Source organism: Varanus komodoensis, unplaced genomic scaffold (assembly GCF_004798865.1).
Source record: "Varanus komodoensis strain SLA01 unplaced genomic scaffold, ASM479886v1 scaffold1, whole genome shotgun sequence".
Taxonomy (NCBI): Eukaryota; Metazoa; Chordata; class Lepidosauria; order Squamata; family Varanidae; genus Varanus; species Varanus komodoensis.
Window position 1 is genome coordinate 29,995,814 of NW_025335268.1, and position 14,198 is coordinate 30,010,011.

At 43.5% G+C, this 14,198-nt stretch overlaps 1 protein-coding gene across 2 annotated transcripts in view; it reads left to right on the forward strand.

The window, feature by feature from the left end:
* The first annotated feature begins 836 nt into the window (after positions 1-836).
* Positions 837-14,198, forward strand: part of FRMD1 (FERM domain containing 1) — a 29,206-nt gene continuing 15,844 nt past the window's right edge. The window contains exons 1-4 of one of the 2 annotated variants that reach the window (XM_044421128.1): positions 837-1,759; positions 7,924-8,014; positions 11,885-11,964; positions 13,076-13,152. In XM_044421128.1, coding sequence (XP_044277063.1) covers positions 1,664-1,759; positions 7,924-8,014; positions 11,885-11,964; positions 13,076-13,152 — 344 coding nt within the window. In that variant the 5' untranslated portion in view covers positions 837-1,663. Of the gene's footprint in view, positions 1,760-4,969; positions 8,015-11,884; positions 11,965-13,075; positions 13,153-14,198 lie in introns of those variants that run through there. The other variant, XM_044421120.1, reaches the window with a different exon arrangement.

Genomic DNA, 14,198 nt, shown 5'->3' on the forward strand with positions numbered 1-14,198 from the left:
GTTTTGGATCATATCTCTCAGCATCCCTAACCATAGCTACAGCTGATGGGAACTCTAGTCCAAACCCTCAGGAAGACAATTTCTTGGGGTGACATAATCTTATGACTTATAAGATAACAAAACTGATTCTTACATCTAAAAATTTTGCAGGTGACTCAAGCAGTGTGACTGTATGTGAAAGATCACTCCAATGGATACAGTGGAATTTACTTCTGAGCGAACATGTATATGTTTAACTGTACTTTAGGGTCCTTCCAGCTTAATGCAATCTAGAACTGCTGGGCTCTTGAAGCTACATTGGTTCTTGACAGGCAACACAGCTTCTGGAAGTCAGGGCGGGGGGGGGGGGGCACTGCATTCCACCTATCATGAGGCATGCTAGAGTGGCGGAGGGGTGGGGAGTGCTTTTCCTCTATATTACTGGATTCTTCCAGGCAGCAGAGGGTTTGGGCTGCTTGGTTGTCACTCTTCCACTACGCCACATGTGGAATTGCAAGGCACATTTCAGGCCTTCGTGGTTCTAAAGCTTATATATATATATATATATGTGTGTGTGTGTGTGTGTGTGTGTGTGTGTGTGTGTGTGTGTCCATATAGCTCCTTTCCATCCATGCTAGTGGATATAACATCACACATGGCAAGAGAGTAATTAATAGCAATCGGTCTTAAAATCTGTGTTATCACATTTATTTCATTTAAACTATTTGGTCTAGTATCCTGCTTCCAGCTGTGACCAACCAGATCCCCCTCAGATGTGTGCAAAGAGACAAGGGGCTGGCAGTCTTCCCCTTTAGTTTGCCCCAGTGCTTGGTACTCAGAGAACTACAAATGGAATGATTAACTTACCACCCCGCACCATGCATATCTGCTGCGTGTCTCATTTCCACCAAGTTTAAGTGTAATTTCGTATCATCAGGTGCTAGAGTAAAAACAAGCAAACAAAATTGTCTTCCTTCCCACATACTTCTGACTAATGCTGCTGAACACACAAAGGCACATGATTGCTCTTTCTCTGATTCGCCTTTGGAAAGCTGCCCATACGCTGGTGCTGTTTACTGTTGACTTTGTAATATTGCGCCTGCTATTTTAAGTATTTTTATTTTGTTCTTCGCTGTTCTTTGCACTGCTTTCTAATTCTCTCTCCAGTGACTCAGATGAGATTGTGCTTTTAAAGGCTGGGCAGCCACGTAGGTAAGAGAACTGTGCTGAACAGTGAAATAATACAATTGGACAATGATGCTTGGCACCGGGGTCAAAAGATATGATTCAGGAGCTAGGAATGTGTGCTGTGGATGCCACTTTGCTTAGGTCAAGATAATTTTCTGCAGACTTGTGTTCCCACCTACAGTGTAACGTAAGCACCCACTAATCAGTGAAAGAGCTGACTAATGCTAGAGTTTCTTATGACTGTGCCACAGTGAAGGCACACTTTGAGGTACTTGGCTGTTAGTGCTAGTTGTTGAAATGAAGCTGAAGAGAGTCCTTTAACAGACGGGCTTCCTGCTGTTCAGAATTTCCAACCTTTATCTTCAGGAATCAAACATTAAGGATTTATATTTCTCCGTTTTGAAAGGTGGCAAGCGTTTGGCTCGATTCCTGAGACGCCGATCGCTGCATCGTTAACTGGTGGAGTTGGCATGAGAAATTTACAACCAGTTCTGCCATGAGCAAGCAGCTGCTGCCAAACAAGATGCCATCAGAGTTTAGGAACATGTGTGTTCTCCTGCCAAACCGAGATCAACTCAGTGTGACTGTTGGGGTAAGTGGGTCTATGCCTCCTTTTGGGATCACAGTGTGAATGATGCTAATAGTTGCCTGTTGTGTCCAGGGAACCAGCACAGGAGATAAAGCTGAGTTCTGGAATTCTCAAAAATGGAAAGAAAACAATACTAGCTGAAAAACAGTGCCCCAATTGAATATTTGCCAATTGACCCAAATGGATAGCCTTCAGAAGAGGACCAGCCTAGCAGAGAGCTTCTGGCTATGGGGAGGCATACAAATGCAATAAATAAATAAATAATCTTGCTTCTTGAAAGTGGTGACTCCTGTTGCATTTGGTGACTAGGATTTGCTTTTTCTGAAATTGCTTTTAAATCTACCTAGTAGTTTTACAACATTTGAAAACAAAGGTCCATTTGTTTATCAGTAAATTGCAGATCAGTCTTTGGACTTCACCAAGTAGTTTTTGACTTCATGTCTGCTGATCCAGGAGTTTAGCTGTGTTAATTTCCAGTGCAGAAGATTTTTGGGAATCATAGTGTGCAAAGTTTTATTTCCACGTATAGGCTGGGCAAAAATTAGATGGTTATAGAATGTGCCGAGGCTCCCTAAAACAAAGCCCTTCAGAAATGCAAAACATGAAAAGTGGTCCAAGAATTAAGATAGAAGAAATTGTACCCGTCTGTCTGCAATAGCTCTTATGCACTATGGATATTAATGGGATTTGGTTTTCTTTGTCCTCTGATGGTTTTGTAAGGAACATAGTTTAAATAGTTTTACAGTAGTTGAAAACAAACTCCATTGGTTTTTGTGCTTCAAAAAATCCACATATTAATGAAGAAGAAAAAAGTCTATCAATGCTGTGAAATTTGTATAAGGATTTGTAACACTGACCTGTTCGGGGATTTTCTGTCTATGAAAATGCATATTTTGAGCCAACCACCTACTTATTTTCATGCACAGACCTGCCTGTTTTCTTTTTCATCTATTCATCCAATAAAACAGTCATTCCAAAAAAAGAAAGAACAAAAAAAGAAGGGTAAAATCATTAAAGGGCCCTGCTGCTGTTGACGGGTGTAAAGTTACTGAGCACTTTAAAGGCATCGCTAGAAGAAAATACATGTACATGTTTGAAATAAATTATCAAAGTACTGTATTCTCCCACGCAGTTTTTCCTTAACGTGACCATTCCAAGAAGAGTCAGAAGTAGTAGCCCACATAACCAAGGGGGGGTATGTTAAGGTATTGTTCCATTTCCTCACCCCCTTTCAAATGATCTGTTAAGGAAGATTCACACACAATTTATTGGTTTTTTATTAACATTTACCATATTTTTCTATGTAAGATTTTCCAAGGAGGTTTACTCTTCCCTCGCCATTCTGCTGTGGTCAACTCACAGTGAGAATTCTAAGAGAACCATGTGTTACCCTTCTGATTGTTATCTCTGTTCTTTTCTTGTTCTGTTCCCCATCTCCCCATCTGCTTTCTTCCACTTTAGATTGTAAGCTTCTTAGGACCTCTCTCTCCTCACTTCTGTGTTATTCAGTAAAGCATCATATGCATAGATGATCTCTGCAAACAATGCATAGTAATAATAATACAGTCTTGTGAATGGATTCGACATATACCCATTATGCCCAGCTCTTGACTCTTAGGTAGGTATAGCAACTGAGCATCTGAATATGTATGGTTTTACCTACTTTTTAAGACCAGGTTCCATGTGGCTGGCATTACTGAACTGGGAAAGTGTCAGAGTAGCACTTGGAAAATCCTTAGCAGGATTTTAATACCCACAACTGATGTGGCAAAATTGAAGTGATCCACACTCCACAACTGAGTTTCCATCTTATTGAAGAGATCTATCCATAATAATATCCTGGCAGCTCTCTTTTGTTATAAATCTTGCAATGATCACATGGAAAATGCAGTCACGTGTATGCATGTAACCTCAGACTCCTTACATTTACATTAGCACATTGTTCTTCTGTGTGCAGTTCAAAGGAAGGTTGAAGGATGTGCTGATATTTACAACAGGGACATTAGGCAAAATCCTGGTGGCAGAATGATCAGTGACACTAGCTTTGCCATCTTTGCCTATAAGAGATAAACTTAACCATGGTTCTCAGCAACCAGGTTTTTCTAGCTTCCATGGATATTTTTGGACCCTTCCTCTTACTGCCTCACCTGTGTAGAAATTGTTTCTCTGTGGTGAATTCCAAAATGGCTGCAATAAGCGCCTGTCTTCTGAAGCTGTGTGGTGGGGAATCATCCTTCTGCAAGATGAGCGGCCAAGCTCTGGGTGGCTTGGCTCATGATCTGCCCATGCAAGGTCCCAGTTCCAATTCCTGGCATCTCTGGTTGAAAACAGATCAGGTGTGAGGCCGTTGCCTGAAACCCTACAACAGGGAGAGGAGTCCCTTTTCCTGCTGAGGGCTGTCAGGAAAACCTGTTAGGGGCCACATGCTGGTGATGGGTGAGGCTCAAATCTGTGGAGGGCAAGGCTAGGAAAAGCTAGCCTCTCTCTATGTATATGCATATGCATATTTATATGCATATGCATATTTATATGCATATGTAGGCGCGCCCACATATATGTGTGTGTGCTGCCCGTTTCTCTCTCTTTGCCACACTTTCCCCCTCTTTCATTCTTATGCTTTTCCCTATGGGGCCCTTAAGGATGATGGTTGCTCAACCCTGTTTTGGAGATCCACTGCCTGGCAATACTGGCCTGGATGGATAAATGTATACATCAGCTATAGAGCAGCTCTTATGTTCCACTGCTAAGAGCTCCTGCCACCTGCACTAATTTTCACAGCCAGGTGGGCTCTTCATTGAGGTACAAGCTAAGTGATTGGCCTCTTAGGTCCTAACACAGTGGTGCTTGTATGTGGGAGACTCATGCATGTCGTCTTTTTTGTCTTCTCCGAGCTTCATAGGGGCCATTCCCAATATCTGGCTAGGAGAAAATCCGACCCAGCCACATGGCTTAGGGCAACCATGTTGAGGGGGTTTGTAACATCCTTCCAGCAAGAATGCCAGTTCCATGGCAAAGACCTATACAATCAATCCTGCTTACGTTGTTGGAATGTCCACATGGATAAGCAATTCCCACATGGGTGGGGGAGAATATTTAAAATACACCCATATGGTCTTGTGAAAGCAACTCGCATAGTGTTCATGTTTAAATCAGGAAGCGCAAAAAAACGGGCTTCATGCTCCCCCCACCCTCAGTTGCACTTCCAAGTGCAGCTCCAAGACAGTGGTGGCTCCAGCCCTTTCACCCTGGCAATTTTCCCCACCTTTCCCACTCCTTAGTGACTAGCAGAAATAGCTTTAAACTAAAGTAGGCTGGTATTTTTGGCTCCCTTTGTTTTGGGTGCAGCCCACTCTGGCAGCTTTTCAGAAACAGAATCTAGTCCTAGCGTTGAAAGAGGCTCTGTATTCTTGATGTAAGCAGTGAGAGCATGACTTGGTGCAAAGGCAAGGCCCTGCAAAAGGAGAGCCATAAGAAATAGAGCTGCTCTAGGAAAGCTTTAATGGGAATCCTAATGAAGCATATCTTTTAATGAAACACCTTGCAATGGTTTGCTGTCTTCCATTTGCTCTGGCTTACACTTCGTAGCTTCCTCGATATTAAGTCTTTCCTGAGTAGAACACAAACTTTTGGAGGCATGTGCTGTTACTGAAACGTCGCTGCCAAGTGTGTTCCATAACACAAGTGAAACCAAGTCTGAGGCAAGTGATAGACGAGTTTCTGACACTCTGGTGTTTTCTGAGATCAAGTGCAATGAGCCAATAAGACTCATTGGTGGTTTTACATGATGGGCATGCAGATAGTTCAGACCTGACAACAGCTCAAGTTGGCTTGAATTCTTTGTAATGCCCATTTAAGGCTGGAATGGACAAATGGATGGAGGCTGCTGCAAACTGTGGCTGTGGGCCAATCACAGGATTTGATTGTGGCTGTGGACCAATCAAAGGACTTGATTCAGACCCCACTTCAGCTATTCCAGAGGCATTCCAGTTCAGCACAGCTGCTTGCACAGTGCATGGCCCATCATCCACTCTTCCTACTTCCTCCTCCTTTTCCCTCTCACCTCCCTTCTGTCCTTCTGGGCTTCCCCCACTTCCATGAAATTAGGCTGTAGGCTGCAAATGACCCTTGGGCTGCAAGGTGTGCCCCCAGACCCAAGCCATACAGTGTGATTTCAGAGGCTTGCTAGACCCAGGTCCTGCCTCTGCTTCAATAATCACCAAACGGAGTTAGCATCATAGTTCACACATTTCTGCCTATTGAATGCATCCTAATTAATCCATGCAGCACTCCAGCCAGGGAGGTTAACTGACCAGGCTTCAAGAAGCTAAATGATGGATCCTTCTCTTGATAAAGAGGGCATGTTCTTGATTTTCCCTTCTCTGTTCCTAAGGCTGCAGAAGTTTCCAGGGCAGCCGTAAGTGCAGGATTCCCATGACACTCCTCTGGAGAAGTTTGCTCTCTAGTGATATAGTCTACCAACCTGAAATTCTGCCTTTTTGCTTCTATAACTGAAGTTTAGATCTCAGGTAGTTTGCACCTCTTTGTGCTTTCTAGACCATTCTTTTTTCCTCCCTCTTTGCAGCACCATGGGTAGCTTTAAAAAAATCTCTTAGCACTTGCCCAAGGCCCTTTTTCCCCCTGCCCTGCATATCAGATCTTTATTTGAGGTTGTTCTCAAATGTGCTTCTACATCACCTGGATTCTAGAAAGGAAAACTATTTGCAGACCAAACAATATTTCTCAAGAGGTCTGCTGGTTTTATGGCCTCTATCCACAGAGTGAAGGCAAGCAGGATCACTTTTTGCCTCAGTCAAGCTTCTGCAAACATTATCAAGAGAAATGGTACATATTCAGAAGTGCTTGTGCAGAACATATGAATCTATGTCACTTCCTTTTGGTTTATGCTCAGGCATTCCTGTGACTCTCCACATAGGATATACTAAGAGAGTTTGACCCAGTTAGTATGTCACAGCAACTTGAGGTTAAAAAAAATCTTGGGTTGTTCTGAATGAAATGGAAGAGGTGAATCTGCTGGCTCCTGCCACTTGATAGCTCCCATGGCAAACTAAACAGCTTAGGGATACCCTATCCTTGGGTTATTAATCATGACATGCGAACCAGGAATTCAAGGTTGTTGAGGAAAGACAATCCTGAGTTGACATCCATAGTTTGACTTGTGTCAAACGGCCCTGGGTCATTTAGCCCCAGTGAGAGACACTGGGGAGCAAGAACCAGCAGACCCATTTGGTTCACAATGAACTAGATTTCTTTTTTGTTTTTAAAAACCTAGGTTGTTGTGACATGGTCCACTTAGAACATCAGACCATGCTTCTGAAACCTTGCCATGGTCCGTGCTTGGTGACATGCAGTAAACCAACCACAATTGAAAACTCCCTGTTTTGACTTTCCTTCTGTTTGATACTCAGTGTCATGTGTTCTCCCGCATCTCTATGGGGCAGCAGGTACTTGGGGCAGCGCAATTCCAGTCTTCTTGCTATAGGCTCCCTTTGAACCGGCAACCCACAGTTAGCATAAGCTTCAGTCTGAGATTCTGGTTTTCAACCACCGACTAACCATGATTTTTGGATAGGCTTGAATTCAGGCTGTAAAAGCAAACCATGGTTTAGCTCCATCTCCCCTAACCTTGTTTCTTCCAGAAGTTTAAGAAAGACTGTTGTAGCTAAAGAAACCCTGGTGCCATGCTTTGTCTGAACCCAGCCTGTGCCTTCCCCAAGAGCATTCAGTGAATTGCAAACATCCAGACTTACAGCTGTCCCACATTGCCCCATCCTTCCAGGATGGTACTCCTTTGTCAAATGATTCACTGCCAATTCTGCCAACAAGGTGTTGGCCAGAATTTGCAGAGTCTTAAACTTGCTTAATAGCTCTGCTTGCAACACAGCACACATGTTAACAGTAGAAATTGCTCTAGAGTCTAATCATAAATGCTTCTAATAACCTTTGGCCTTGCTTTGCATGTGGTCTGATGCTATGATGTAATGCAGCATTCACCCTCAAAGCAGCCTGAATTTCCTATGTAAAAACTTTGTTCAGGCATGAACTTTGCTCCTCCAGATTTTCTGATCGGAATATCCCAATGTCTCCAACAAAGGAAACTTGCATGCTGCTTAAATGCTATTTTACTTTCTTGTAATTTTTCTTCCCAGGTAAAAGCTACAGGGCAGGAACTCTTTGACCAAGTTTGCAATGCACTGAAACTTAAAGACCCACACTTCTTTGGCATCAGTGTGGTAAAAAGTAAGTCTGGCAAGAAATTATTTGGCTGATGTCCATAGTACTGAATGTGTGCCTCTGCTTGAGAATGCACTTCAGTGTCATTCAATGAATGTCATTAAAAGACGTGTCAAAGTCCTTTGTCGCTGGCCTGAGAACATTCTTTAAGGAGGGGTATGTGCATTTTTTTAAAAAAAATTCTGCTTTTTCTACTGCTATTCTGTCTGCCAACTTGTTTTCTTTTTGTACCACTAGGTAGAATTTAAGTATTAGTTGTGCAGTAAGAAAGAATTGGCAAGGACATCAGAAAGTCACTCAAATGTTAGTGAAAACAACCTTTCTTACAAGTGAAAGGAAATGAATTCATCTAGCCTCAGACTTTATGATGTCCTTGTCAATATTCCTTCCTAGTGCACACACCCCTCTTTACAGAATGTTCACAGCCAGCGATCAAAGGACTCTGACCCATCTTTTAATGAAGTTCACAGTGTAATCTTATGTTGGTACAATTCTTAAGAAGGCTTAGGAACTATACCAATAGATAGACCATTCTTTTCTGCTAATTCACATCACCTGGGTACCCCAGGAGCACAAGTAGGTGAAATGACCAACGAATGGCTCATTGTAGGGTATGGTGTACCTATAGGAGAAAACAGGCAGCTGGGGTTGCTTGAAGGTCAGACCTGCCTGAGTCTAAGAGAAATGCAGTGGTCCTTCCAAAATGCAAAGTTTCCATAGCATGCATTGTGCTCAGTTGCAGGTCTCCCAGAATTTGCACGATGAGGGATTTGCAAATTTATCGGTGTGGTATTCTGTCTCAATAGTCCTTACTTTCAGACACAAAGAATTTAAGCTAGATGCCCTTGCATGGGGCTATTTCACACTTTACAAAAGTTTGTTCATTAGATTTCTGTCCCAAACCTTTCCTCCAAGGAGCCCACAGCAGAGTTCAGGGTTCTCCTTTTGATTTTTATCCTCCGAACAATCTTATGAGGTGGGTTAGGCTGAGGGTCCGTCGGGAACCTTATGGTCAGCTGAGTAGTATACACCATTCTCTCCCATATTCATTCATTTTTACACAATATTGAATTCCTAAAATGGGAAGCACCAGTACTGAGGTCTGCCTGGAAATGGCAGTTGGGTGCTGTCCAGTTCTGCTAACCGGAGCAGGAAAATGCTCTGCATATTCTCAAGAGCATTCTTTTCCATTGTTATTTCCAGAGCACTGAGGATTAACATTATCCTTCAGGTGTTATGATCTCTATCCTGGAAGTTTCATGGGGCTGCCTCCTCTACCCCAGGCTTCTCTTTTTGGGAGGGAAGGTCAGATTAATCTTTAAAACAAGCTTTGGACCTCTCCTCCCAATGCAGGAAGGTCATGGCTGAAGGGGGCGGGGTGGCCCACAGGGCTCCATGACCACCTCCATCAGACAGAGTGCTTGAATAGGGCTATTGAGTGTGGGTGTTCTGGGGGGGAGTGGGGGGGACAGGTTAGCTTGGCACCAACTAAGCCCGTAGGACACAGGAAAGTTAAGAAATGTCACATGCTGCCCTTACATTGCTGTGTTTCAAAAAAGACACGTAAATCTGCAGATTTGGGTACATATCCAAATCCCGTTTCCCCCTCCCCCACCATCTCTCTTTTTTAATCAGAGTGAATTTGTGCTCAGATTTCATTGTCACACAAATCAAAAGTGAACATCCGGGGGGGGGGGCAACTTAAAACACACTATCCATACACTTCACCTTTAATCCACTTAAAATAAAAACCACCCACTGCCACTCTGTTTTTATGTGAGAAACGCTTGGAGGGCAGCTGGGGGTGGGGGTGCTTTTTGTTTTTGCAGCTTGAGGATTACACTCCAGGTTGGCATTTGGACAATATTAACCTCATTAGAGTCGGAATGGAATGCTGCATTCCTGGACTGAAGGGAGGACGGGCCGCAACTCCAGGGTGCGTCTTAGAAAGGGGAGGTAAAAAGGGAGGGAGAAAGCAGGGAGAAGGCTCACTGTTGGGACAATTGTAAGGCAGCTTAATGAGTTACCCACCCACCCCTGTACACAAATAATGCTCCATTTCTGTGTTGAGTCTTCCCTTTCCCAGAAATGCACCCAAACCGTACAGTCATTGTGTCCTTTTCCATGGTACAAATAGCCTGAATTTTCCCAAACATCACTACAGCTCATGCATAAAGCTTTAATGCAGCCTCCCCTGACCTGGTGTCATTCAGAGGGGTTGGTTTACAGCTTCTGCCTTTCCCACTGGGAATGATGAGATTTGCAGTCCATCACATTTGTCAGGGACACCAGACTGGGGAATATTGGTTTCATAGGCGTGCTAGGGGACTCCTGCTAGCTCTAACCAAGAGAAGCTAAATTCCTAGGGCAGAGCAGTTCTCATGCACTCTTCTGGTGTGGACTCCCAGTGCTGGCTTTACTTGGAAGTAAGCTCCCCTTGGCTAGAACTGGAGCTACAGAGAAGCAAGTACTCTAGAGCCAAATTGTACATTGCTGTAAAATCCATCTTTGCGTTTGACTGCATTTTTTTCAAAATGCAAATTGTATTAGCTAGGAGGGAGGGGTGATTATCAGGATTGCTACAGGCTTGATGGGGAGAAATTAACCCTTCCTTCCCTGGTTTTCATTTTGATTTTGAGGAAAATCCCTGCTAAGAATTTGATGTTTGTCTGCTGTGAGCACAAGAATCAGCTCTCCCAGCTGATACAATCTGCATTTTTAAAAATCCAGATATTATTTAAGAAACATCTAATCTGACTCTTAGCCTAGGTCATGTATGGGTGCAGCCAAAAATTGCCAGTCGGACACGCACAGCTCTCACGTATGTCCCTGAAGATATTTAACAATAGCTTATGAATGTGAACAAGGAACTTACAGAGAGAAACATGTCATTGCCTATCTCTCTGTGTGTGTGTCAATCTGTCTTTCACCAGCCTCTCTGTTCCATCCTGTTCCAAACACCCAGGTATTTTGGAGATGGTTCCCTCTGTGGTCATTGGCTGTTTGTGGAAAGACAGATCCATTTCAATAGAGTTCCCTCCCATAAAAACAACAGCAGCAGCAGTGAACATATTTCCAAAAATCTTAGTTTTACCCATGTCTGCTGATACCTCACCCTGAGTACTGCCATTTTACCTACATAAGTGGAAGGACTCAGAGAACTAAACTGGAAACGAAGGAGACAATGTGGACACTTCCTTTTAAGAATAGTTCCATGTATTGTCTTGCCCTTGATAGCAGGCCATGGTATCTAAGAGCATAGCCCTGTGTTGATCCAAGCTGTATTTTCTTATGATGGGACTGAGATGGCAGGGTAGTTTTGAGCAGCCTTTCTCTTGCTGGTGCCTTCCTGATGTTTTGTTCTACAAGTCTCAGCGTTCTGGGATGCAATGGGTTGAAGGAGGCTGGCTTAGAGCAGTAATTCCCAAACTCTGTTACTGTGCCGCACAAGGAGCGGAAGCGCACTCTGAAAAATTAAGGCAGCAAATCTCTACTCCTTGTCCTATTGAATGCCATGGGAATTAATCTTGAGTAAGCTTGCATAGGATTGTCACATTGTATATACCCACTGCTCTGTACTCCTGGGAGTAGGTAAGGCTTTGTGTAGCTTCAGTCTCCTCTTCCCTCTTACAAATACAGCATTGAAAGATTGCTGAGAAATAGGTGCTCCCATTTCTGGTCAGGTTATATATCTCCAGCATTTGAGTAGCAAGGGGACTGTTTTATAACCTAGCACAGTGTTTAGGTGCAGATTATTTATTGATGTATTTAATGCCATGTTGCCATAAAGTCACAAACTTTCAAGAAATTGTGGGGAAAGATCACAGCCTGTCCCTGAAGTTGTCCATTTTCTACCCATTCCTCTCTGCCTTTCAGACAATGAATATGTATTTATTGACCTGGAGCAGAAACTGTGCAAGTACTTCTTAAAAGAGTGGAAGAAAGACGCCAACAAAGTAAATGCCTATCCAATGTACATTTTTGACGCTAAATTCTTGACAGTGTTCCCATCCTGGTGCCCTTGACATGTGATAGAGGTTGGGGAAAGCTATTGTACATGTTCACACAGAAGTAAGCCCCATGCTTACTCCCAAGTAAGTGAGCATTGCATTAGAGCTCGAGAAGGAGGTGTATGATATAATCAGAAACTGAACCAAGGGTTCTTAGCTTGCTCTTATCCCAATAGTCACTGCCTTGCATCCTCTCATATTTGCAAAATGTTGCACTATAGATATGTTTAAGTTGTAGCCCAAAACATCTGGAGAGCCCCAAATTTCCCAGACTTCAGTAAGGCTTGTGGCACAGCGGTCCCACTACAGAGAAAAGACATAGTACCCTGAATGGCTGCACACATTTAAACCCTTGTATCGTAAAACAGAAATACAAAATTAAGAGATTCTAGGCCATCTTTCTGCTATAAGGCACTCAAGATTCAACTAATTAAGATGTAATTCTCAAAAGAAAAACAAAGTCCACAGACCCCTTGGAAATTGCTGGGAGGCCTTGCCAGATCACTTAATAAGCTTCTTTTGTTCTACAAATCAAAAGATGTCCATAGCACATATTTTAATGACTTTCTTTCCTCAGTGATCATCATCATCATCAAAGCCAGTGCCACATTATGAAAATTACAGGCCCTAGAAAACCACAGACCTTGTTAGCTTGTTTAGTAATATGGGCCTTTCTCATAATGGCCTTAATCTTATCATTAAAAATAAATAAATCTAATGCACCACCAAGTATAGACCTGACCATTTCATAGACTAGCTATGGAAGAGTTGAATGGAGCTCATAGATCTCTGGTGGTCCATGGACAACAGAGGCAGAGCCTCTGGTGTCGGAGCAAGAATCATGCAAGGCTAGGATGCTGCGCTGGCTGGTCACGGAACCAGTCCACCTGAAGCGAAACAACTCATTGTGGTGAAGCTTCAAAATTGATTGAAGAATAGATATGTTAAATGGATGAGCTGGAAGGGGAAGATGATTCAGAATGCTAAGAGAGACATGAAACTCTGCCTTGATTATAGACATTATCTAACTTCCCTTTCTGCCATCTTTCTTTAAAAGGGAACAGAGAAATTCAGCCCTCCTTTGGTTGCTTTCTTCAGAGTACAGTACTATGTAGAAAACGGACGGGTCATAAGGTACAGTTGTCCTATTATTTGAAAGGATTGTATTACACAAGTGCTTCTCTTTTCATTTTCATTGAGTTTGATGCTACCCTATATCTCAGCCTGCTTCAACCTGGTGCTCCATAGATGTGTTGGACTACAACCCCCATCAACCTTAGCCAATTGGCTATGCTGAATAGGAGTAATGGGAGTTGTGATCTAATGCATCTGGAGAGCACCTGATTGGAGGAGGCTGTTTTAGGGTTGCTAGACTGTATTCACACCTGTTTTCAGTTGTCCACAATACAAGTTAGAAACAGCTTGTCATGTTTGCCAGGCTTCCACTGATGTTTCCCACAGCAAGCATGCCAAGCGTGGAGGAGAGATGCACTCAAGCCCCTTATACACCTTGGTAGGGCTGCCCATTTTCCCTGCTATTGCAAGAACAGCGCTGCTTCCAGGGCTCTGAACAGCCCTTGGGCAAGGCACTCTCAGCAGCCCTGCTCCCGTAGTACATCTCTCTTTTCACCGCCAGCTCTGTTTTCTCCTCTTTCTCATTATGGCTGCCACCTGCTTCCTTGACAGGCAGAGAGCCAGTGAGCACAGACGCAGTGACAGTGACTTATCCTTCTCATGGAGAGGCAGGTGAATTCCAATGGGCCCTGCTGAGATGGGGGCACTCAAGCTGCCCAGCTTCCCCTACCCTTGATTCCCTGTGCATTCCCATCCTACCTTTCCTCCAGGGAGCCCAAGAGAGGTGAATCTGTGAGGCAGGTTAGGCTGAGAGTCAGTGACTGGCCCAAAATCACTCAGTGAACATGAGGGCAGATCAGGGCCTGAAATCCAGGATGCCTGAGTCCCAGTCGAACCGCTATCTACTGTGCCACACTGGCTCTCCTGCTCTCAGGATTGCATTGTTGGTGTTTATGTCTGAACAAGGCTGCTTCCCTGCCTCTCCCAAAGCCACCTTGAGTTGAATTGTCGTCTTTTGTGCCGAGGATTGTTTTGGAGTTGGTACACCGCCTTAACTCTATTTCCTTGTTCTTTCTTTTGCTCTTTTCAAAAGCTTCTTATTTAAA